At 63.2% G+C, this 23,569-nt stretch overlaps 2 protein-coding genes across 4 annotated transcripts in view; both read right to left on the bottom strand.

Annotated features, from left to right (window-relative positions):
* MGAT3 (beta-1,4-mannosyl-glycoprotein 4-beta-N-acetylglucosaminyltransferase) overlaps positions 1–7,812 on the bottom strand; it is a 39,136-nt gene extending 31,324 nt beyond the window's left edge. The window contains exon 1 of the mRNA XM_051845881.3: positions 7,664–7,812. The gene's annotated coding sequence lies outside the window, so the exon portion shown is untranslated. The remainder of the gene's footprint in view (positions 1–7,663) is intronic.
* A 2,354-nt stretch (positions 7,813–10,166) lies between these two features.
* Positions 10,167–23,569, bottom strand: part of TAB1 (TGF-beta activated kinase 1 (MAP3K7) binding protein 1) — a 24,543-nt gene continuing 11,140 nt past the window's right edge. For 2 of the 3 annotated variants that reach the window (XM_008257017.5, XM_002711387.6), the window contains exons 4-11: positions 22,472–22,558; positions 21,935–22,073; positions 20,214–20,327; positions 19,587–19,698; positions 17,876–18,020; positions 16,414–16,636; positions 15,060–15,222; positions 10,167–13,905 (exon numbers count right to left, since the gene is read on the bottom strand). In XM_008257017.5, coding sequence (XP_008255239.2) covers positions 13,698–13,905; positions 15,060–15,222; positions 16,414–16,636; positions 17,876–18,020; positions 19,587–19,698; positions 20,214–20,327; positions 21,935–22,073; positions 22,472–22,558 — 1,191 coding nt within the window. In that variant the 3' untranslated portion in view covers positions 10,167–13,697. The remainder of the gene's footprint in view (positions 13,906–15,059; positions 15,223–16,413; positions 16,637–17,875; positions 18,021–19,586; positions 19,699–20,213; positions 20,328–21,934; positions 22,074–22,471; positions 22,559–23,569) is intronic. The other variant, XM_089307650.1, reaches the window with a different exon arrangement.

The following is a 23,569-nucleotide window of genomic DNA, read 5'->3' as shown; positions in this document are numbered from 1 at the left end:
ATCGCCTACACTCCCCTTAGTGGTCTGTGTGGGAGCGTGTGCCGCCCACGTGTGCTTTCCAGAGGGAAGGGAGATCGGTGGCGCTCCCTGGAGGCTTGAAGGGCTCAGGACCCCATGAGGAATCCTGGCCCTGCGCGCCCCCGCGCCTCTCCTGCAGGCAGGAGCCCTGTGTGTTACGGGCACACCTGCCTGCCTCACCCCTGCACTGCCCCCCCCCCCCCCCCCGCTGCCTGGTGTGCTCTCTCCCAACAGCTTCCCCTTTGCGGTCCTGCTCTTGTCCCGCCCCCAGAGCTGCCAGCATGAGGCTGGGCAGCGGAAGTCAGCTGCCCTCCCTCCTCCGCCCAAGCCCTGCTGTGGCTCCCAGCTCACTTCCTGTTCTGTTGCCCGTGTCCCCGTCGCCCGGAAAGGCGATGAGGGCGGCACCTCTGCCCGGCCTGTTGCTGGCTGGCACATAGTAGGTGCTCGGCCAGTGCCACTGCATAAGGAGCCCAGAGCACCCCGTCCTGGCCTCTGTGAGGGTTTCGGGGACACCCGTCACGCGGAAGTGCCTTAGTACTGGGAGCGCGCGGGCAGGTGGGAGCCCAGAGAGGAGGGCCAGCCGGCAGGAGAGGGAGACCCCCATCAGGCTGCACAAGTCACCGTTTCCACCACACTAAGCCACACACTTAGCCGTAAACTCGGAGCCGGCTCCGTCTCCAGCCCCCACCTGCCTCCCGTGCTGTGACCCCAGGTGAGGACACGGGCACTCAGAGGAGATTGACCGAGCCCAGGCGACAGCTGAGGGCCAGAGCCAGCTCTTGGGCCACCTGCCGCCCAGTGGCTGGCCCCACAGAGAGGGAGGAAGGCGAAGACAGGGGCAGGTGCGGCTGCACCCGTGTACACAGCGTCTGCTGTGTGCCGGGCCCTGAGCTCCCGCTGACGTGGGAGTGGACGAGAGTCGCACTGGTCCCTGTCCCCAGGAGAGCTGGGCCAGCGGGGGCAGCGAAGAGACAGGGAGAGAGCAGAGGCCGGGCGTCGCGGGGCTGCAGCACAGCCTGGCCCGGAGGACTGGGGCCCGGAGGAACTGAGCACAGAGGGGGATGGCATTGAGGCCGGGAAGAGCATAGCTAAGGGGGAGGGGAGGGGCTAGACTTGGGGGCGGGGCACCGAGGGCGGTGACTCAGGCCGCAGATGGCCCCCAAGCTGAGCGTTGGCCTGAGCGGCCAAGCTGAAGCCAAACAGGTGCTCCCTCTGCAGCCCCGGCCACAGCCTGCCCCAGGGGAGCCGGCTGAGTCACAGCAGTGGCCCCAGCTGGCTTTTCCTGCCTGGGGCCTTGGGTCTCACGCACGCACGCACGCACAGCCGCACAACCCTGGACACACAGATTCCCCTGAACCCTCAAACCCCTGCTGGGTGCGCCCCACAAACCCACAGGACAACATTCCACAGGGTCACCGCAGGGAGGGAGGGCAGGGCTGGGAACAAAGTGATCAGCGGGGGGTGGGGGGGAGGGATCAAGCCACCCAAAGCCCCTCTCCTGCCACCCGGGCCCCCACCCCCACCCCAGCCACTTCCAGCCACACCCAGCTCCTGGTCAGGTGAAGGCACCTTGGAACACAGCCGATCCACCCAAGGGCCACACGGGTGTCCTGGTCCAGGGCCGTCCTCACCCAGGAAGGTGGGTGGGGGCCGGGCCACGAGGTTAGCCCTGGAAACATCCAATCAGCCTTCACTTGGCCCAGCCTGCACAGCTGGGACCACAGGTGGCCCACTAGGGGCCGGCAGCTTCTCTGGTCCTTTTGATGACCAGAACCCAAATAAGGCAGGCCAGGAGCTGGGCAGGGTCCAGGCTGCCCTGGAGCCGGTGGGAGGAGAGGGGACCTCACTCACGACCTCTGGGGTCAGCCGAGAAGAAGGCAGCAGAGGGAGCTTCCCCCTGGGGGCTCAGCCGCTCACCCCTCCAGCTGCCGGCACAGGGCATGGTTGGGCCTCACACCTGTGACCTGGGCGCTGCCAATGCCCCGCGGGGCTCCTCCTCTATCCCAGAGACCCGCGTGGAGCCGGGCAGCGGCCCCGTGCCGGCAGGTCTGCTGCTGTGCCAAGATGTCCGGATGTCACCGCATACTTCCTCTGCTGCCTGGAGAATGTGGGGTCGGCACTTGGGAAGGCTCAGGACAAATTATGGGGGGGGCTGGTGTTGGGGCTCAGAGGTTAAACCACAGCTTGTGATGCCGGTGGCCTACAAGGGAGTGTCGGTTCAAGTCCTGGCTGCTCCACTTCCGATCCAGCTTCCTGCTATGGCCTGGGAAAAAGCAGCAGAGGATGGCCCAAGTGCTTGGGCCCCTGCACCCACATGGGAGACCTGGAAGAAGCTCCTGACTCCTGGTAGCCCAGCCCTGGCTGTTGTAGCCATTTGGGGAGTGGACCAGCGGATGGAAGATCTCTCTGTGTCTCTACCTCTCTCTCTTTTCAAGTAAATAAAATAAGTCTAAAAAGGAAAAAACAAACAAACAAACAAACAAAGATTGAATTCTGCTACCTTTGTGGTTTGGGCTCAGTCATTCGGCCTCTCTGTGCCTCAGTTTTCTCATCTGTAAAATGGGTCAAGCAGGGTCACTGTGAGGACTGAATTAACTGGACACGGGCTGAGTGCCCGGGACACAGTGAGTGCTGCCATGGCTCCTACTCCGCAGGTCGCATGCATCCGAGAGCCGCTGCTTAAGGCCTTTTGGGAGCTCGGAGTCTCAGAAGGTCTTTGGAGGTGGCTGAGTCCCAGCCACACCCCCTTACAGGGCGAGGAAACGGGGTTCAGAGAGAGGCTGGGTCTGTCCCGGGGACGAGGCCCGGTCCCACCCCCTTCGGTCCATGCCGGTGCACCTGCTCCCAGGGCCCCATGGCCAGACCACCATCCGGGCCCCATGGGACCAACCTGCAGAGTGCTTGGCCACGCCCACGGCCAGCAGCAGGGTGGGTAGAGTACCAGGGCTCAGGGACTGAGATGTTCTAGGGACAGGGCGTGGCTCCTAGAATGGCCTGCACCCTTGACTCGCCGAGAGTCACCTGTGCCTGAGGGGCTTGGCGCCTCCGAGCCACAACGCCAGCTCTCAGCTGCCCTCCAGGTCCCGCTGTAGCTGTCCACCCCGGCAGGAGTGGCAGGGGAGGGCTCAGTGAGCTGAGATCCCCGCCCCCGTAGCCTGAATCCCCGGGCTGGCCCCTCTCAGTCCCTCTCCCCCGGGGCTGCCTGACCTGGCAGAGCGGGCTGGGCGTGGTCAGAGCTGGGGAGCTGCGGTGGGCTCCGTGCCCACCGTGGGGTCGTCAGCAAGGCTCGCTGGTACCCACCGGCATCACCTGTCCCTTGGCCCCTCCCCTCTGCCGGCTTCCTATGGGGCCCTGCCGGCCCTGCGGAAGCAACAGCCCAGCTGCCAGCATGAAGGGGAACTCATGTGCGTTGTGAAGCGGAGAGCAACCCCGTGCAGCCGCCGTGGGAAAATCAAACAGAACCCCGTGTGACCCAGCAGCCCCACTTCTGGGGTCACGCCCAGAGCGCTGACGGCAGGGAGCCGCAGGTGTCTGAGCTGCACTGGTCATAGCAGCACAAGGTGGGAGCCGCCCAAACATCCCTCGGAGGCCGCGGACGCACGGACGCGTGGGACAGAGCCGCCATCTGACCACGGACGCGGAAGAAGCGCCTGGCTCGTGGCTTCTGCCTGGCCCAGCCTGGACCGTTGTGGGCAGCTGGGGAGGGAACCAGCGCCTGTGCCCAGCTTCTATGCAGAGTCTGCTGTGGGAGGGGCTCCTGGAGCCGGCCCCCCTTGGCTATCAAGGGACAACTGCATTTTACCAGACAAAAGAAAAGAGAGAAGGGATCAGGAGATCGGGAGGTGGCACTGGGGAGCAGCTGGGGTGAGCTCGGGAATGGTGAAGGCGACGACTGTGACCACAGCCGCGAACACGCAGCATTGACCGCAGGCTGGCCCTGTCCTGACACGCCAGCCAGCGTCGCAGGCCACAGCTGCCACTGGGCCGGACTCAGGCTCCCCCGGCCAAATCCTGGACCCCCTGCCTGTCCTCCCTCCCTCCTCCGTGCTGCGAGGGCTAGATGCTTAGCACAGAGCCCACCCGAGGGCCGTGGGCAGGACTGGACGAGACCAGCGCCAGTGCAGAGGGGTCACGTTCGACTCTCTTCTCCCCATTCTCCAGATGACGACACTGAGGCAGAGAGGTTGGGCCCTGTCCCCGAGATCCGCAGCTGATGAGCGGCAGAGCCAGGCCGCGGGGCCCTCCCTGAGGCCTCTGGGGGTATGGGCGGCGGAGGAACCTACCGCGGCCTCCCCGCCGGCCCCAGGGAGCACCAGTCTGGTGGGGCTGGCATGGGGCCCTGGGCGCAGCCGCTGGGAGGCCCTGGCAGAGCGGGTCGGGAAGGGTGGGCAGGCGGAGGCTCCGGCCAGCTGAGCCAGGCGGGGCCCTGGGCGTTGTCAGCCCCAGGAGCAGGCCCAGCCTCATTCCTCCGAGGGCAGGGAGAGTGGAGCTCAGGCCGCCCAGAGGGGGGACAGTCGGCCACGCAGCTCCCTGTTAGGTCCCTGGGCTGACGGCTGTGCCCGCTGAGCGGCGGCGCCTTCCCCACTGTTGCTTGCTGGGTGGGTGTGGGCAAAGGGCCTCTCCACCCCCCTCCTCAGGGGCGTCTCCAGGCTGCTGGACTTTGGGGTTCTGCAGGGGTGAACCGGGCAAGCCCCTCGCGCCCACAAAGCTGTTTTCGGTTACTGGAGTGAGACAGCGCGGCTGGGTCCCCGTGTGCAGAAAAGCTCACGGTTCTGAGGTTGGGCGAGAGAGGCGCTGGCTTGGGGTCCTGCATGCTCACCTCGGGGAGGGCTCCCTCGGGGGCCCAGGGCAGCCCCCCGGGACGCACGGAGCAAGCATCGCCACACTGGATCAACCCCTGGGGGCCAACCACATGCCAACCCTCGCAGCTCCTCGGCCGGACGAAGGCTCCAGGACGCTGGGGACGCCGGGACCCCACGGGGCGACTGTCACAGGGACGCCGACCCTCCCGCCACCCTGTGACTTCCCAAGGTCATGGGATTTCCCAAGCGGAGCTGGACTCCCTGCCCAGACCTGCTCTCCTTCGACCCCACCCCAGTCCTTTCCTGCTATGGGAAAGATGAGTCAGGGGCCGGCAGCGCCGAGGCTGCTGGGACAGCGGCACAGGCCCGTCCACCCCGTTTCTCTGCCCGTCCCTCCGGGCCCCACTGACCCGTGTCCACAGCTTGACCCACACATGGGAGTCAAGTGCTGAAGAGCTTGGGTGGAGGAGCCCCCCAGCTGCTGCTGTCCCGAGACCCCACCAGGCCTTGCGGGAGCCCTGGGACCACATGTGCCAGAAGAGTGGGTGCCCAACAGCCTCTGGAGACCCCGCTGGGGCCACCGGAAGTGCTGTCCACGGCGTCCAGTCCCCAGCGGGGGTCTGCACCCAAATACATGCCCACCGTTGCCCTTCCCCGTCCCGCCTGGGTCACGCATGCGCTTCTTGCTGATCAGCCAGGGCCCGAGCTCTGCTCCTGGCTCCTGTCCTGCTTTCTCCTTGTGGTCATCCTGCACCAGGACGGGCTCCAGGCAGGACAAAGCTGCTGAAGCAGCCCCGTTCATTCTCTGTGGGGAGCAGCTCCCGAGTGGGGCTGGAAGCAGTCAGGTCCCGGGACGGAGCCCTGGGGTCACTGCTGGCCTCGCCGGCCATGGCTGCCTGGCGGCACAGCCTGCCAGTCAGCTCCCTGCAAAGGCGGCCAGCGGGCCGGCAGAGCACGGATGCTCTGAGCGGAGAGGAGACCCGGGCCGGGGGGTGGACAAAGAAGCTCCGTGCAGGAACGAGCAGAAGGGTGAGCATGTGGGCTGCGATGCCCACGCCTCGTATCGGACTGTCCGGGTTCATCGCCTGCCTCTGGCTCCCGCCTCCTGCTAATGCAGACCCTGGGAGGCCGGGGGAGGCTCAAGCAGTCGGGTCCCCAGCACGCGCGTGGGACACCTCCCGGCTTTGGCCTCAGCGCAGTCCCAGCCATTGTGGGTATTTAGGGAGTGAACTGGATGGGAGCGTGTTTCTCTCTCTCTCTCTCTCTCTCTCTCTCTCTCTCTCTCTCTCTCCCTCTCCCTCCCCCACTTCAGTAAATAAATAATAGGGCCAACTTTGTGGCACAGTGGGTTAAGCAGCCGCCTGCAGTGCCGGCATCCCACATGGGCACCAGTTCAAGCCCCAGCTGCTCCACTTCCGATCCAGCTCTCTGCTGTGGCCTGGGAGAGCAGTAGAAGATGGCCCAGGTGCTTGGGCCCCTGCACCTGCATGGAAGACCCAGCAGGAGTTCCAGGCTCCTGGCTTCAGCCTGGCCCAGCCCTGGCCATCACAGTCATTTGGGGAGTGAACCAGCAGATGGAAGATCTCTCTCTCTCTCTCAATTCTGCCTTTCAAATACGTATTTCTTTCAAATAAATACTAAGAAGGAAAAAAATGTTTATCCAGGCGACCTGCACATGGGCTCCCGGCTGGCACGATTGCTTCTGCCAGGGTGGCAGGTGGGGGCAGACTGCGACCGTGTACACACTCGGCAGGGCGGGCTTTACGAGCTCCTTTCCGTGTGACTTAGGAAGGAGCCCCTCTGGCCCCCTGCTGGCTCCGGGACCCTCCGCTGTCAGAGCTAAGGGGCGGGCGGGGGCGGGGGAGCGGTCGGCACGGAGGGCTCAGGACGGCTTGCTCCGGCACAGACGCCACTACAGCACAAGGGTTACTTGGGGCTAAAAATGGACGTTTTAGAGCAGCAGGTGCCAGATGTGCACTCTGCCACCCGCCCCTTCTTCCTGACGGCAGGGGACGCGTCCGGGTCCCCGAAGGGCGGGGCCACCTTTTCCTCGCTCAGACCCCGATGGTGAAGGAGCTCACCTCCCCTCGCCCCCCCCACCCCCACCCCCGCCAGCTACTTCCCACACGCGCCTCCCTCCGGGGGTCCCCCAAACCCTCTGCCAAGTGCATTCCTGCGCTTTCTCCTGCTGATCTGCCCGAAGTCCGTTTCATGCTAAGCCCCAACACCAAATCCTTGAGGGCAGACACAAAACTTTGCCTCCCCTAGGACCCTGACACCGTCCAAATCTGACCCAGGGCAGGTGTAGGAGCCGGGCTGGGATCCCACACAGCACCCAGATTCCAGGTCCTTCCCAGCGGCTCCCCGGAGACAGCTCCTCTGTGCTAAGGAAGCCCCACCACCCCTATTCGGGAGGCCACCAGGACCCCTCTGCCACCAGGGCCACCACCGACTCTCAGGGCCAGTGCTGTGGCACCGCAGGTTAAGCTGCCATCTGCAATGCCAGCAGCCCATCTCGGGCACCAGTTCGAATCCTGGCTGCTCTGCTCCTGATCCAGCTCCCTACTGATGCTCCTGGGAAAACAGCAGAAACTGGCCCAAAAGTCCCTGCCACCCATGTGGGAGACACAAATGGAGTTCTGTGCTCCCGGCTCTGGCCGAGCCAGCCCTGCCAGTGTTTTGGCCGTTTGGAAAGTGAACCGGTGGATGGAAGATTCTGTCTCTCCCCCTCTGTTACTCTTTCAGATAAATAATCTTTACAAAAATATTTGTTCCCAGCAGAAGGTGTGTTTGCCCCCACCCCAACCTGCTGCCCCTCCCCCTCAAGAGGGGCGACTTCTTACTGTGCAGCTGAGTCCCGAGGCTCGGCGAGGTCTGGAAGTCCCAGGAGGGGCAGGTGCAAACTGGCTGCTGGGCTCCTGCCTCTGTGGTCTCCAGCGGTCTGCTCTGCAGGTGGCTGCGGCCAGCCCTGCCCACCCCCTCCTCACTCCCAGGCCTGCTGGTCCCGGGCATGGGTGGGTCGCAAGGCGGAACTGGGCCCGCAGGAGGAGGGGCGTCTGTAACCTGGATTGCCAGATGCAATGTGCTGTGAGCACAGCCCTGGCCACATTTGTTTGCAAACAGCGGTTGGTGTCATGTGAGGGTCCCTGAGGCGGCTGAGGGGCTGGACCAGTGAGAGCTACTCCTTCCTCCCAGGCTACCCCGTCCGGGCCCCCAGGGCTCCTGCAGCGGGCCTGTCCACCAAGCCGCGGGTGGACACGCTGAAGCCCACAATCGCACAGTGGCCTGCCCGAGACCACAGAGCCACACCCTGTGATGCGAGGACTGTGTGAGGCCCGAGGGCTGCGGGGCCAGGTGCAGCCTCACAGCTTGCAGCCAGCCTGGGGACGCCCTGCGGACACGGGCCTGGGCCAGCCAGAAGCTCCTGGAGGCACTGAGCCGGGCACGGACCCCCCATTCCCTTGTTTCCCTCCTTCGCTGCTCTGCCTCTCCTCCCCCTCCCTCGGCCCGCATGCACACATGGGCAGGGCCTTGCTTTCCTTCCTGATGTGTGAATGGACCTGGGTCATGTGGGGGGCGACGGGCGGCGGGGAGACTGTCACAGAGGCCATCGCAGGGGTGGGCGTGCAAGGGCTGGGGAGAGATGAGACCTCCAGGTCAGGGGGGTTGAGGGGAGAGGGGACACGTCATGGGGCCACCTCCCAGGTCCTGTGCGGAAGGCTGACCCTGACAGCTGGGCTCAGGATCCCAGAGTCCGGCAGAAACAGGTGCCCTCGCTGGCCTCTGGGCAGGTGCACGCTTCCCCGCGCTCATCTACTCCTGCAGGTCCTCCACCCCCTCCCAGCCCAGCGTGCACCGGCCCTCCCCGGGGGCCTTCCCAGATTCTCCCGCTGGACCCCCTCTTCCGTCTGCTCTGCTCATTCACTCAGGGAACACTGCCGACTGGGCCTGGGTGCCGGCTCCAAGGGGATGCCGGTGACTGCCCTCAAGGGAGCCACACCGCAGCTGACTCTCGGGTCCCTGGTTGCCTTCGTCAGGTTCACCTGAGTTTCTCCAAGTGGGAGACACTGAGCCGAGCACACGCCTCTTGTTCCCATGTTTGCCTCCAGTGTCAAAACCAAGGAAAACCTGTAGCCCACATCCCGCATGGACACAGGTTCAAGTCCCAGCAGCTCCATTTCCAGTCCAGCTTCCTGGTAACGTGCCTGCAAGGCAGCAGATGGCCCAAGTCGCCTGCTAAGAGGAAACCTCATGGTACATGGAGAAAAGTCTGGACTGCCAGGCCCTGCTCCTGCGACTTTGGGCAACCTGCTTTACCCGAGTCTTGGTTTCCTCGGCTCTGTAATGCCGGGACAGCAAGTGGTGAATGCGGCAACACGAATCAGCCACAAACTTGGTATGAGAAACTCATTAACTGGCTGCTTTCTGCTTTGATGCTGCAGTCCACAGTGGGGCTGTCAGTCTTCTCTTGGAGAGCAGATGGGGTCAGGGTTATGGGTCTTTCAGGGTCTCCTGGGGATACCCAGAGAGCAAGAAGTTACAGGGGGTGGACAGGAGCTCCTAGCCAGAACCTGCAGCAGCTCGGGTCTTGTCCGTTCCAGACCCTGGCTCACCCTGGAGCTTCAGATTTCTAACTCCACAGCAGGACCAAGGAACCTGGATCTATTTTTATTTTGTAAAGATCTTTGAAAAACAGAGTTGGAGAGGACAGCGAGCTGGGAGTTGAACCAGCAGCCAAATGGGATGCTGGCAATACAGGCGGCGACTTAACCCGCTGACCCCAGGAACCTGGATTTCAACCACCACCCCCTCTTCACTGCCGAAGGACACCGCTGTGCAGCCAGCTGGGGCCCACGGTGCATCCTCCCCACCACCCGATGGCAGCGCGTGCACCTGCTCGCACAGGACTGCCGAGGCTTCCCACCTCCTCCAGGGCAGCCCGTCCATCGTCCAGCAGCTCATATACCTGGAACTTCTGTTGCTGAGCCCAACCTCTAGTCCTTTCCCCGCCACCTCCTTAACCTGTATGGATCTGTCTCATCTACAGCACAGGGCCAGCAACAGGGACCCACAAACCTCAGACACACACACACCCCTGCAGGGGCGGGGGTGAGGCCTCCAGCACCTGCGGTCGTGGTCGGTTCTGAGAGTCACAGGGCCCCCAGCCCGGGCTCTGCACAGCACAGCACTGACCTGGAGCCCCTCCTGAGGCACCAGCTCACTCAACGAGTGATTTCAAATCCTATTTTTGAAAAGGAGAAAAGTTGGTTTTGTACTAAAATAGACACAGGGACAATACAGACTTGGCTGAAAAATGCGCCTGTTCAAAACAAATGCACATCTAAATTTTTACAAAAGATTTATTTATTTGAAAGGCAGATGTGGAGACAGAGTGATCTTCTATCTGCTGGTTCACTTCCCAGATGGCTGCAACGGCCAGGGCTGGGCCAGACTGAAGCCAGGAGCCAGAGCTCCACCCTGGTCATCCATTTGGGTGGCGGTGGCCCAAGCACTCAGCACGCCTATCATTTCCCAGGAGCGTTATCAGGAAGCTGGGCTGGACGTGGAGCAGCTGGGACTTGAACTGGCACTGGTGTGGTGCGCCTGCAGTTGTGGCACAGCGGCAGCCCCAAGGCATCTAATTTCTTACCGAGCTTCGGGGACACAGGTGCAGCCTCCACCCAGGCCATCCCACTCCCGATGACTGCAAGGGCCCAGGGGTCGGGGGCAGGCGGTGAGCAGTCTTGAACAACCCACACAGCAGGTGCTACGAGGTGGAAGGCGGAAGCACAGGATGGCTTTGCAGATGTGACAACCGCAGCTTAATTTGGCCATGTGGATGCCAGCCTGGGGCTCAGGCCCCGGGGAGAGCGAGCCCCGGGAAGGCTGGGTTAGACAAGGCCAGGCCCTGGGTGGGGGGGGTCTCCAGAGGCAGGAGTGGTCCGTGAACTGCTGAGTCTCAGCGCTGTGCCAGAGGCAGCCTGCCCTTAAGGAGGCTGTCAGCACCGTGAGGGAACACGGTGTGTGCTCGCCAGGGCGTTAGGTGGCCAGTTAGGGCGTCGGGGCTCCACCACTGGCGTGCCCGTGCTCGGTACCGGCCGCCAGCTCCCGCCACTGCAGGGCTCAAATGGTCGGGTCCCTGCCACCCCTGTGGGAGCCCTGGGTCGAATTCCCAGCTCCTGGCTTTTTCTCAACCTGGTCTCAGCTATTGTGGGCATCTGGGGAGCGAAGCAGCGGATGGGAGAGCGCCCTGCCTCTCAAGTAAACACTGAACAAACAGGAGCCACCTGGGAGCCTGGCCAACGGCCTCCACCCAGGGCTCCACTGAGCAGCAAGCAGGGCCGCTGCCCAGCAGCCGGGCTCCTCAGGGAAGCTGCAGGTAGCACCAGCGCCTGCGCACACGGGGCCCGGCCCGGCCTCCCTCAGACAGGACCGCTGTGCGCGGCAGAGGCGTGGGCTCCACGTGGTGGGCGGGGGACTCCCACCCACCACAGCTATGGAGACTCAGACGTCTCCTGCAATCACTCTTGCATTCCAAAGAGTTATGTATTTGAAAGGCAGGGCCACAGGGAGAGACCACGGCTTCTTTCTCCAAATGGCCACAATGGCCAGGGCTGAAGCCAGGAGCTTCATCATGGTCTCCCACACAGGTGCAGGGCCCCAAACACTGCACCACCTGCTGCTTCCTCAGGCCAGTAGCAGGGCGGAGGTGGAGGTGGATCGGAGGTGGAGCAGCTGGGACTTACACTGGCACCCACATGGGAAGCCAGCGTCGGGGGCGGGTTAACTCACTGCCCCCACCCTGCAGTCCTGTGGAGACGTGGACAATGAAAGCGAGGCCCAGCCAGAGTGTGTCCCCCACGGCCATGTGGCTGCTCCTGCCTCTTCCCTCACTGACAGCGCTGCCTTACCTGGACAGCGGGGCCCCAAGGTCCGGCCCCACCTGGGCTGGTCCTGGCCAGACCTCTACTGAACCTGTGGCTGTCAGGCTCTGGGAGGAACCGGGTATTCAAGGGCCAAGGGCACAGGCAGCAGGCAGTGCATGGGGTCTCCGGTTCCATGGGATCCAGCTTCGGGGAACCCTGTGTTTTCCACTAGAGGCCGTGGGAGGTGGCCAAAGGCTGGAGCGGGCCACGTGGGCCAAGGGTCAGTATCAGCTCCGCCCATCTCATGTCAGGGACTCTGAACACCCAAGGGACCCAGTGTCCCTGGCTCAGTGTCAGCTATCTGCCCACCTCGGGCACGTGGGGCAGGGCTGGCACTGACGAGGACCACGTGTGAGAACCCGTGCACTCGGCACCTGCAAGGGCTCTCAGGACCCACAGGGCACGGCCAGGGAAGCTGCGGAAGAGGCAGATCCCGCGGGTGCAGCGCTCTGCCACGGGGGAGCACGGCTTGCTCCGAGGCAGCCGGCGCTGCCCTGCCACACACTCTGAGGGATGAGCTCCAAGTCAGAGAGCAGCGACAGGTGCTGTGCGGACGAGCAGCACGGGCTGTTCCTCACCAACAAGGCCGAAGGGCACCGCAGGCGGCGAAGGCTGGAGCCCCGGGCGGAGCAGCCTCCCATGGAGACCCCCTCCCGGCACCGCCACGGCCCGGAGGCCTGAGACGGCACCACGGACACCAAGTGCATCTCCCCTCTTTGTGGCTTCCGTCCTGCACCAACAGTGACTGCTCTGGCACTCGGACATTCTCGACAATTCTCTCTTCCAGGGTCCTTGTGACTGACTCCCAGCCCGCCCACCTACAGAGCAGGCCCTGTGCCCAGCCCCATTGTGCCCTCTGCTTCTGCCGTGGCATCCAGGCCGACCCAGCCTCCCCCAGCCCTGCACTGGGCCCTGCTCGGCTGCAGGGGGAACAGCTGCTGCCCACAGGGTGAGCAGGGACTCAGGACGGCCTTCAGCTGTGTAGACGCCTGGCCCTCGGAGCCTGCACAGCAGCGGCCAATCCCGGCTGAGCTGTGTCCAGGGCACCCCGGGGCAGGGAGACGGGCGGAGGCAGCAGAACCCAGTGGGCCGCTGCTGTGTGACCGGGGCACACGTCTCGGGGCTGCTCCTGCTCCGAGGCCAGGAACCACAGTCCCAGGGAGGCCCTGGTGGCAGAGCGCATGGAGACCGCGTCCCTCCCCCGTGTGTGGGGACAGTGCACATCCCTAAAGCCCTTGGTCAGACCCTCGCCCCTCAGGGCTGTGTTCCCCTCCTCTCCTCCAGGCAGCCCAGGGCCTGGCCACTGCCTGGGAGCCAGCAGTGACCCCCTCGCCAGTGCGGCGGTCGTGCATCTCAGCTGCCCGGCTGCTGCCTTCCCTGGCACCAGCAGGGCGTGGCCACTCCCCCGACTGGGCCCTCCCGCCCGGCACAGCCTGGGCTCTGCCTGGAGAGGCCCAGCCCCCAGCCCCCAGCCGTTCTGTGGCAGCTCCAGGACCAGTGCTTCTCTGAGGCCAGTTCCCTCTGGGTCTATTTACTGGGGCCCCGGGGGCCTTGGTGCTGCCCTGGCCTTCCTGAGTGTTGCCCACTGACCACCAGGGATGGGTGCGGGCACACCTGGATTTGGCACAGGGCCGAGAGGCTGGAGGAGGGTGACAGTCACCACGCAGAGGTTCGACCGGCGGCGGCCAGCGGAGGTGGCAGCCTTGAGGGCAGTTGTCCATCAGGTGTGGCACTTGTGGTCCTGGGGACCTCTCCCCCGGCTGCTGAAGGAGCTCGGGGGGCCTGTGGGCCAGGTCCAGTCTGAACTTGCATGCTCTACAGCCCAAGAGCTGGGGGAGCCAGGTGCCCGCCAAGGACGGGGCTTCCCCGCCCCTGCGGTGCAGGCTAAGGTCAGCAAACCTGAGCCCCCCTCCCCACGACAGGCCCTGCTCGAGCTGCGCTGCCAGTTGGGCTACGGCGCCGTCATCACGCTCTGCTCGCCGTGGTCCACACTCCAGAGGCGGTAAAACTCAGCAAAGTCCACATAGGGTTCGACGCGGCCGTCCTCGCCGGGCGGGAGCGAGTGGGCCGGGCGGGAGCGGAAGAGGCCGCCGTCGGAGCTGGAGCTGCTGCTCTGGGTGTGGGTGTTGGTGGACTGCAGCGTCAGGGTCGGGCTCTGGCTGCAGGGGCCACAGCGGAGGGAGTCAGGCACGGGCACAGGGGCCAGGGGGCCTGGCTTCCAGCCTGGGGACAGAGCAGCCCCTACCCCCAGCCCCTCGGGCCACAGGCCTCTCGGGAAAAGCCGACCGTGAGAACTGGTCAGGCAGGCAGTCCTGGGGAGCAGGGGCCGCCCAGCTCGGGCGCCGAGGGGACCAGGCGGCAGCACTCCCGTGGAGGGAGCAGCCATGGGATGGTGCTAGGGCTGGACGGGGGCTCCCGCCTCCAGCTGGCTGGCTGAGAACAGGCACTCGTCTTGGTCACAGTGACAGGCGGGCATTCCTGCTGGTCCCCATCCTGCCAACTCGGGCCCACCCAGACCAACTACAGGCTCAAGCTGGGGGCGGAGGCAGAGGCAGAGAAGGGGCCGGCGGTCCTGCTGCATCTGGGCCACAGTGTCAGGCTGTGCTTTGTGGACACAGCTGGTGGCTCCCTCAGCGCAGCCCAGCAGGGGTGGAGAGGCCGCCCCAACTGCACCGGAGCTGCCAGGCCCAGCCTACAGTAGTGGCGGCAGCAGTGAGGAGGGCAGGGGAGGAAGGCCACTCCCTCCCTGTGGGCCCTTCTAATCGGCTACATCCTGCAGCCTGGAGAGCCTGGGTGTGGCATCTCCATTACTCCCCGCCCCCGGGTGGGGAATGTGGAAACCAGATCCAGGCCCCCTGGGGTGGGGGGACATTCCACACAAGTGGAGGGGGAGGGGACAGCAGACTAGGGCAGGTCTATGGGCGCCACGACAGCCGCCGGAATCCAGGGAGCTCGCTCAAAGCTAAACCTGGCTGTTCTGGCCTCAGCCGCCACCTTTGTGTTGCTGGCACAGGCCTACGCCGGCCCCCACACACGGGTGCATGGGGAAGCCACATTGCTGGCCACTGCAGACGGGACACAGAGGCACAGGCCTACGCCGGCCCCCAGAGGCCGACAGGACTAGCAGACGGTCAGTGTCGGTGGTCAGGAGACCCTGCCCCGCCCCCCAGCCACCTTTGGCTCCCCAGACCCAAACCTCTTCCCCAGCCTGGGAGCCTCAGCTCTTCCTGCCTGACCCAGGAGGGGCCTGGGGGATGCCAGGGCATTTCTGTCCAGCCCCGGGACCCGAGCGCAGGGAGTAGTGAGGGCTTACTTGGTGAGTGTGGGCGTGGCCTCGTCCAGAGTGGAAGCACTGTGGGCCCCGTTGACCATCTGGCCCTGGGAGGGCATGACCAGGGAGAGGGTCACGCTGGTCTTGCTGGTGCTCTGGGCGCTGGAGTAAGGCACGGACACTGGGTACACGCGGCCGCCTGCAGCTGCGAGAAGGAGCGCGTGGGCCACTGGGGCGGGATGGACACTGGGCAGCGGGGCTGGGGAGCGCCCGGCTGCCCGGGCCCGCAGGGCAGCTCAGGGCTGGGGGGCCCGCTGGGCAGGGACTCCCCCAGGCTGGGTGGCACCTCCCTTCGGCAGGAGAGCCCGCTGGCTGAGAGGAGCGACAGAGCCCGGGGCCGCGCCGCGATGAGGAAAGGGTTACTGCCCGCTCCCCGGGGCGCTTGGATCCTGAAGATCCGTTTGCTCCCTCGTGAGGCTGACCCAGTAAAAACACGGCTGCAGTAACGAGCCGAGACACGTCAGGAACCCTGGAGCCCACGGGGGAACAGCGCCGTCGCGGGCGCCTGAGCGCTGAGGTTTGCTTGTTTGTAAAAAGAGGGAGGAGGCCTGGGTCGTGGCACAGTGAGCTGAGCCATCGCCTGACGCCGGCGTCCTGCAAGCGCTGGGTCGAGTCCCGGCTACTGCCGAGCCAGCTCCCTGGCTAACTCCCTGGGAAAGCTGCAGCAGGCAACCCAAGTACTCGGACCCCTGCTGCCCACGGGGGAGCTGCAGGAGGTCCAGGCTCCGGGCTTGAGCCAGTCCCAGCCCTGGCCGTTGTGGCGATCTGTGCAGTAAACCAGTGGACAGAAGACCTCTCTGTCCTTCCCTCTCTCTTTGTAACTGGCTTTCAAATAAATCAATCTAAAAAAAAAAAAAAGGAAAAAAAGAACGCAGGCCTCAGGCACAAACGGTCTGAGCACTGGGCGGCTCGCAGAGGGCACGGGGAAGCATCACCCCTCTCCTGACCCGCCCGATGGGAAGCTGGAAACCCCAGGGAGCCAGCGTGAGGCCCGTCCACGGGTCCTCAGGCCGAGCCCTGTCCGCAGCTCTCCCTTCCCCATCCTCAGCTCCCTCGCCTCTGTCTTCAAGGTCACTAAGCAGGGCAAGGGGCGCTGGTGCGGTAGAGTGAGGCACACGGTGGGACTGCAACAGCAGTAGCCGGGTCCTCAGATACGGGGCCCTGTGGCTCTACACTGGTGCACGGGAGCCCCAGGCGTTCCGGAGCTCAGGGTAGGTGGTGCTTATCATCTCTTTTACAGCCAGACAGCCTGGGTCAGAACCACTCAAAGCCGGGCTTGCATGCCAGAGGAAGCCACTGTCAGCTGCCCTGGACAGCGTCGTCAGGACACACGTACCTGGGGCCGGGGTCGGCGTGGGCTGGCTCAGTTCACCCAGTGGGTAACCAAAGTTCCTCACCAGCAGGGTCATGTCCTCGTGCCGGGGGCAGAACTTGGCACGCTCCCCGCCGCTGGCGAAGGTGTCACTGTGGATGCGCTTCACCCTGTCCACCACGGCCTGGGCCACTGCGTCCAGGGAGGTCTGCTTGGCGAACTCAGTGTCAATCATGGCAGCAATCTCCTGGGGGCGGGGTGGGGCCTGGTGAGGGCGGGCGCCCAGGGACCCTGGCCCTGACAGCACACTCAGGGACCTCAGGCCGGCGGACGCGGGAACTGCCTGACAGCCAAGTCTGCAACCTGAGCTTTTCAAGGTATTCAGGATAATCCTTCTGGAACCTTCTGATCAGGAAAGGCGTGTGACCTCGCAGCCTGTGCCTGCTGCGTCCACACCTCTGGAAAGCGCCACGCTGCACCTCCCGGGCCACCGCGAGGGAGGTGACGCAACAACCTGCGACAAGAGCACTCTGAAGGCTGCTGAAGCCCAGCTCCCGGTCACGGTCAAGTGCTCCTTCCTGCAACACACCTGTTGTGGGCTATGACAGGCAAGGCACACGTCAGGAACTGGGGACACAAAACGAAGACGGGGCCTCTGCCCTGGGCAAAACCCACTGTCCAGAATATTCTAGAACCTAGTAGAAGCCACTGAATACTTACACTGTGAAGACCAAAGCAGAAAAGGAAAGCAGAAAAGATCAACAGCACAGACACAGAATGCTGTCCCTGACAGACTGCAGGTCTCTGGGGGAAGAGGGCGGTGGCAGGCACGGCAGGCCTGGCCCTGTCCCGGCACTCAGCGCCGTCACTAACCAGCCCAGGCTCCCTGCTCCGCACGGCTGGGCGACACTGCCCCTGTTGGGCGCTGATGAGAGGGGAGAAGAACCTTGACAGCAGGGGTCAGGAGTTAGGCAGGCAGGGTGCCTCCCGCCGAGTGACCCCGGAACCACAGACAGATGGAGGGACACACCCTGAACTCGTCTCTGTGACCGCAGCCAAGCCAGAGTCCGGTGAAGATGGCTTCCCTTCAACACGGCCCTCCACATGTCTCTCGGTCACACGCTGGTGACAGCCGCGTGCACACTCCAAGGTGTGGGAAAGTGAAAGAGCCCACACTGAGGCTGGGACCTGTGTGCTATGCATCCCCGTCCAGAGACGAGGTGCAGCGGGACCGGACAGATCTCTGGGTGCCAGGGCCTGGACCCCCAGCAGCCTCGGAGCAGTAGCCACACCCCAGGCTGGGCTCCCCTCCTCTGCCCAGGGCAGTGCCCGCTTCCTCCCTTCAGGCCTCACTGGGCCCTGGAAATGGATGCCGCTTCAAGCAAAGCCTGTGTGTGAGGGGTGTATCTAGGGCGCTGGTGACGGTCCATCCACCCACCGGCCAGCTGACCCTGCTCCGCGACATCCCTCAGCTGGCCCAGCTCACCTGGTTGGCCTGCCCAGGCCCATGGGCTGCCTCCAGGGCCTTGTACAGCCCCTCGGACATCAGCACCAGGAAGCCGGTCACCCCGTCCAGTGGCTGGGCACCGTGGATTTCTGGCTCCGCGATGATGGGTCTGGACTTGGCAGCACTATGGGGAGGGAAGGGAGGGGAGGGCTGCGTGTGGAACAGTCCCCAGGGACGCGCTGACGGCTGGGTTTGTCACGAGCTTAGGACGTCAAGTAGGGAACACACGACTGGGCAAGGAGAGAAAGAGGAAGGGACACCAGAGCAGGCCTGTCTTGAGGGCGGCTCTGAGGCAGAAGGGCTGGCGGCACAAGGGTCCACACAGCCAAGGTCAACGCCCACCCTGACCCTGATGTACATCTCCTGTCCAGAGGCCGCCCGCGGCAGGGTGCGGGACATGCAGGCAAGGGGAGGGGCATCTCCTAAAAGCCTTCTCCTCCACTGTCCCTTGGGTGCTACAAATTAGCTGTCCAAGCCAGCCGAGGGCCCGAACGCAGGAGGAATGCACTGAAGGGCGTCAGCCAGACGGCAGAGGTGCCCACATGCGTGCAGGACTGGAAGGTGGGCGGCACTCACACCAACAGGACCCCGTTCCAGGCGTCTCTGTGCACACTGAGGGCACAGGACCCCGCTCCAGGCGTCTCAAGCTGCGCACACTGAGCGGGCAGCTTTTGTCTGGCAGTCAGACCCCAGTAGAGTGGTTGGTAAAGCACAGAAGAACAAGGCCCAGCAACCTGGGCAAGGCAGGCCGCGCTGCCAGCGGGTGTTCTGACGGGCACACCCAATCCCAGCCCCACGCTATGCACACACGGACACGTGTGGATGCACACCTGCACAGACATCTGGGAACAGGATGCACGGGCAGCCAGCAGCCTGGGCCGGGTGGGAGCAAGCCTGGGGTAGGAGGAAGGCTAACGCCCACCGCTCACAGCCCAGGCGCTATCTGCACCCTACTTTCAGTAAGCACACAGAAACCTACAAGTTCAGGACAGTTTCCAAACTGAAATACCTGGATCTCGGAGGGGTGGGAGGTAATCTGTTCTCACAGTTCGAGGCCAGGCAGCATTAGCTGCTGTAACTGGCATCACACAGGTGCATCACACAGGTGCACACACACACCTCCCCCGCTCCTGTTTCACACACAGGTGAGTCCCTGCGTGAAGACACATCCCCAGTCCAGGTTGCCTGGATCCCAGTCCTATCCAGCCCATCACTGACCCTATAACTGGGGCAGCACCCGACAGCCCCATGCCTCAGTTTCCTCGTAGGAAATGCGCTGTGATGAGGAGGGTACCGCCTCCCAGCGTGAGCAGCATGTGCACAAAGGGTTGTGCCAGGCTCTGCCCAGTCAGGGTTCACACTACCTAGTGCCCACTGTGCTGCCCTGAGACCCCGGGTGAAGGCAGTGCCCTTGGTCACGCCCCTGCGCCTGCCGTGGGCAGCACCGGCCAAGCCTTTGGTCTGTGTGTCCCTGGCCAAGCCAGGTACCTCCTGCTGACTTCAGTTTCTCCTGCTGGGCTCTGTGGCACCAGCTGCTGCCATTGGCTTGAGCCCAGCTCAACTCGATCCCTGGCCACTGCACACCCCCCTTTCACTTCAACTCACCTCCGTCACTGGAGTCTAACCCCTACTCGGCCGCCAGCCCTCTGGTCTCACAGACGAACAGGACACAGCCGGGCAGGCTGCCTACCTGAGCAGGTCAATGTCCGTGTAGCCGTATTTGACCTTGTAGTCCCCGATGCGCCTGGTGCTCTCCTGCCCACAGATGATGCCCACCTGCTTGATCTTTGCTGCGTCCAAGCCTACCAGAGGGAGAACAAGGCAACCATCCCACTCCTCATTCATGAAGAGCAAAAGGGGGCAGGGGCCCAGTGGACGGAGGTGGAGAGGACGGCAGCTGCCCCAATGCCCTGAGGGTTCGCAGTCCCATCCCCGTGAGGACACAGCTTGCTCAGGCCCCTCCTCCGCCAGCTCCGGCAACACCCAGCACACCCTGTGCGCCTTGGCCCCCGTGTCCGCCCCACGGCCACCGGCGGCTCACTGAGGAGGTAGGGGGTGACCACAACCACTGCCGGAATCCCAGGATGCATCTGGCGGCTCAGTCCCCACCGGTCGCTGAGCGCCAGGCACTCAGAGCAGCATTCTACACGGATGAACTCGCGATGCACACAGCACGCTGAGGCGGGGGGTTCCAACATCCTCATTACACAGCTCAGAGCAACCCACAGATGCAGGGCTGGGGTCCCCGCCGGCTGCACGAGACACGCACACGCACGCACAGGCAGGGAGGCCGGCCGAGCCCCGCAGGGCCGCTCACCCAGCTGCGAGAGGCGGAAGAGCTCGTCCTCGTTCCCCGTGGTGTGGTCCACGTTCAGCTGCGTCACCTGCAGCCCGTCCACCGTAGACTGGCACAGCAGCGCGCGGTTCGTACCTGCGGAGGAAGCTGAGCAGCTGAGCAAAGACCAGGCGGGGGGGAAGAGGACGCGGTGGAGACAGAGAGCAGAGGCGGCGTCTCGCGGCCAGAACCACTCGAAAGCAGCGGATCAGGCTCGGGCCGCCGGGGCGAGCCGCCAGTCGGGAACCGGGCTAAACTTTCAGTGCGATCGCAGGATTTGGATTTTAAAGAAACCTTTCAAGAAACACACTGGACACTGTAGCTCAACTCACAATAGCTAAGAAATGGAATCAACCCAGATGTCTATCAACTGACCACTAGATAAAGAAATTATGGTAGGGGCTGGCACTGTGGCATAGCTGGTAAAGCTGCCACCTGCAGTGCTGGCATCCCATATGGGCGCCAGTTCGCGTCCCGGCTGCTCCACTTCCGATCCAGCTCTCTGCTGTGGCCTGGAAAGCACTGGGAGATGGCCCAAGTGCTTTGGCTGCTGCACCTGCATGGGAGACCTGGAAGACGCTCCTGGCTCTTGATCAGCCCGGCTCCAGCCATTGCAGCCATTTGGGGAATGAACTAGCAGATGGAAAACCTCTCTCTGCCTCTGCCTCTCTGTAACTCTTCCTTTCATATAAATAAATTTAAAAAAAGATTGAATTGTTTTTAAAAAAAATAAATCATGGTATATGCGCACTATGGAATTTTACTCAGTGGTTAAAAAAAACGAAACCCTGTCTTTTACAACAAAATGAATGCAAGTGGAAACTTATACTTAGTAAGATGCGCCAGTCCTGAAAAGACAAATGCCGTATGTTTTCCCTGACGGTGGTAGCTAAGAGTGCCTAAAATGTAAGGTATAGGAGTGAACTGACATTCTGAGATTCGATGACTGTTCCAGCCTTTGTCGTGCCTGTCGGGGAGCAGTGTTTTCCCTTCATGCTGTTTGCTGAACTCAGTGCAGTGTCACTCTTACGAATATGAAGATCTTTGTAGAAGTCAAGAGTGGGAACAGAAGAGTGGGGAGGAAGTGTGGGAGCGTGGGCGGGCGGGAGGGTGGGGTGGGAAGCACCACTGTGTTCCTAAACCTGTATATGAGATGTACGAAATCTGTATACCTTAAATAAAGTTAAAAACAAAACAAAACAAAAAAAAAAAAAAAAAAAAAAAAAAACAAAAAAAACACCACCACACATTGGAGGTTACAGCCGACATGACTTGATGGAGCTTGTGCCTGGCAGGGAGACCGGTCGCAAGACGACAGCCGTGGGAGTGGACGTGGGCTTCACTAACTGCTTCTCATCTACTTCTCCTACCTTGGGATTTTTGCCATAATGACATTTTTCTAAACGATTTGTTTTTATTTATTTGAAAGACAGAGTTACAGGGAGAAGTAGAGACAGAGAGAGAGAGAGAGAGAGAGAGGTGTTCTATGCACTGGTTCACTCCCCAGATGGCCGCATCGGCTAGAGCCGAGCTGATCCGGAGCCAGGAGCCAGGAGCTTCCTTAGCCCACTGCGCCACAGCGCCAGCCCCCGTAATGACATCTTACGCAGAGCGGGGCGAGAGGGAAGCCATCACCAGGACTGTGCTGGGGAAACGAGGAGACACGCCGCACGCCCGGACGCCCCGCTCTCCCGGCAGCTCACCGACGTTGGCCACGTAGAGCTTGCTGCTGAGAAGAACGGCCACGACGGCCATGGCTCCTCCCGAGATCTCCTTCTCCAGGGCCTTGAGTCTCTCCAGGATCTTCTGATACTGAGATGGCAACTGGTGCTGGGGGACACCCTGCAGGCCGCCGTCAGAGGTCAGAGCAGGACTGGGCCTCGGCCTGCCCCTCCGAGCCTGCCCAGTGCCCGGACGTGAGGGCTCCGGGCACAGACAGGACAGAGACCTGTGCGCAAGCCCCGGTCAGCCTCTCCAGGAAAGCAGGAGGAAGCACTGCTGGCTGACCGGGCTGTGGACCCACGCAGGCCACAGAACCTGGAAAGGCCTCGCCTCCCGCGTGTCGCTGACCACCCTACAGTGAGCCCCACCGTGAGGCTGCCCAGGAGGGCAAAGCGCCCCCCCTGCCAGAGCCCCAGCAGAGACCCCTTCCGGAACTTGGGCTGCTCAGCCCTTTGTGTCACGCTTGGCAGTGACACAGGCAGGTCCTCGCTCCCGCCACGTGCGGGCTGGGACGTTACCTCCGGCAGCTGGGACTGCAGGCTCGCCTTCTCCGCCAAGGCGTCGTCGATGGACTCCAGGAAGCTCCTCTCCACCACGTCAAAGGCCTGGAGGGACAGAGGAGGGGCGACAGCCGGCTCAACACACTGTCAGCTGATGCTCAAAGGCCTCCCACCGACAGCAACAAACTCCCCGTGCAGGTATCCGTGTGACGAGGGCTCCACACCCTGCAAGGCCCCTGCTGCTTCCTGGAACCGTCCGACAGAGACAGTCAGCCCCTCCCTGGGGCTGCACACGTGGCCCTGCACAGGGACTGGAGGCAGGAGACGGTGCAGGGGCCCGATGTGTGGGCGGGAAGCCGGGGCGGCCAGTGTGCACAGCTCTGCCTCAGTCCCCCACCTGTGGGGAGCAACTCAGACTAGACTAAGTTACTGGAATTAAGACTTATTCTATGCATCTGCTCTCCCACAATATGGCGCTGGGAGAGGAGGAAACAGCTTCTACACAGCTGCCTCCAGTTCAACCAATAAGCAGCAGGACCTGCTCGTGATTGGAGGAGAGCAGCGTACTCGGCGTGTGGGTAGCAGAGATGGGATTGGCAGAAGAGGACTATAAAGGAAGAGAGACAACATGCACCAGGAACATCTATCTGAAGGAACACCTGTGCAGCCCCCGAGAGAGCCGGCCGGCGGTGTGCCGCTCCCCCGCGGAAGTGGGGAAAGTGGCTAGGGGGAACCACCCTTCCACAGAGGTGGAAGGGACGGTAGCCAACCCGGGAAGAACCAGCAGCAAACCCGGGGAGGGCCGAGCAGACGAAAGAACAGCGCAGGGTCCTGTGTCGCTCCTCCACGAAGAGGGGGAGCGACATAATGGTGCCGTGACTCGGATATGAAGCCTAGGCAGGGTTTAGTGTCGTTCCTCCATGAAGAGGGGGAGTGACACCCACCTTCAGAAGAGGTGAGCTCGGCTGGAGGAGGCTAGACAACGCAGCTCCTCCGAGAGCCTTCCTCTCCAACCCTGCTGTCCCTGAGCCCTTCCCCCCGACGTGGGGCTGCCGAACTCACTGGCACAGAGCCCTGGGGGGCAGGAAAAGGCTGGGGCCGCTGTTCTCCAGGATC

The sequence above is a fragment of the Oryctolagus cuniculus genome, chromosome 11 (genome assembly GCF_051225735.1).
Source record: "Oryctolagus cuniculus isolate XC-2025 breed Fujian yellow rabbit chromosome 11, ASM5122573v1, whole genome shotgun sequence".
Taxonomy (NCBI): Eukaryota; Metazoa; Chordata; class Mammalia; order Lagomorpha; family Leporidae; genus Oryctolagus; species Oryctolagus cuniculus.
This window is presented reverse-complemented; position numbering and strand designations above follow the sequence as displayed.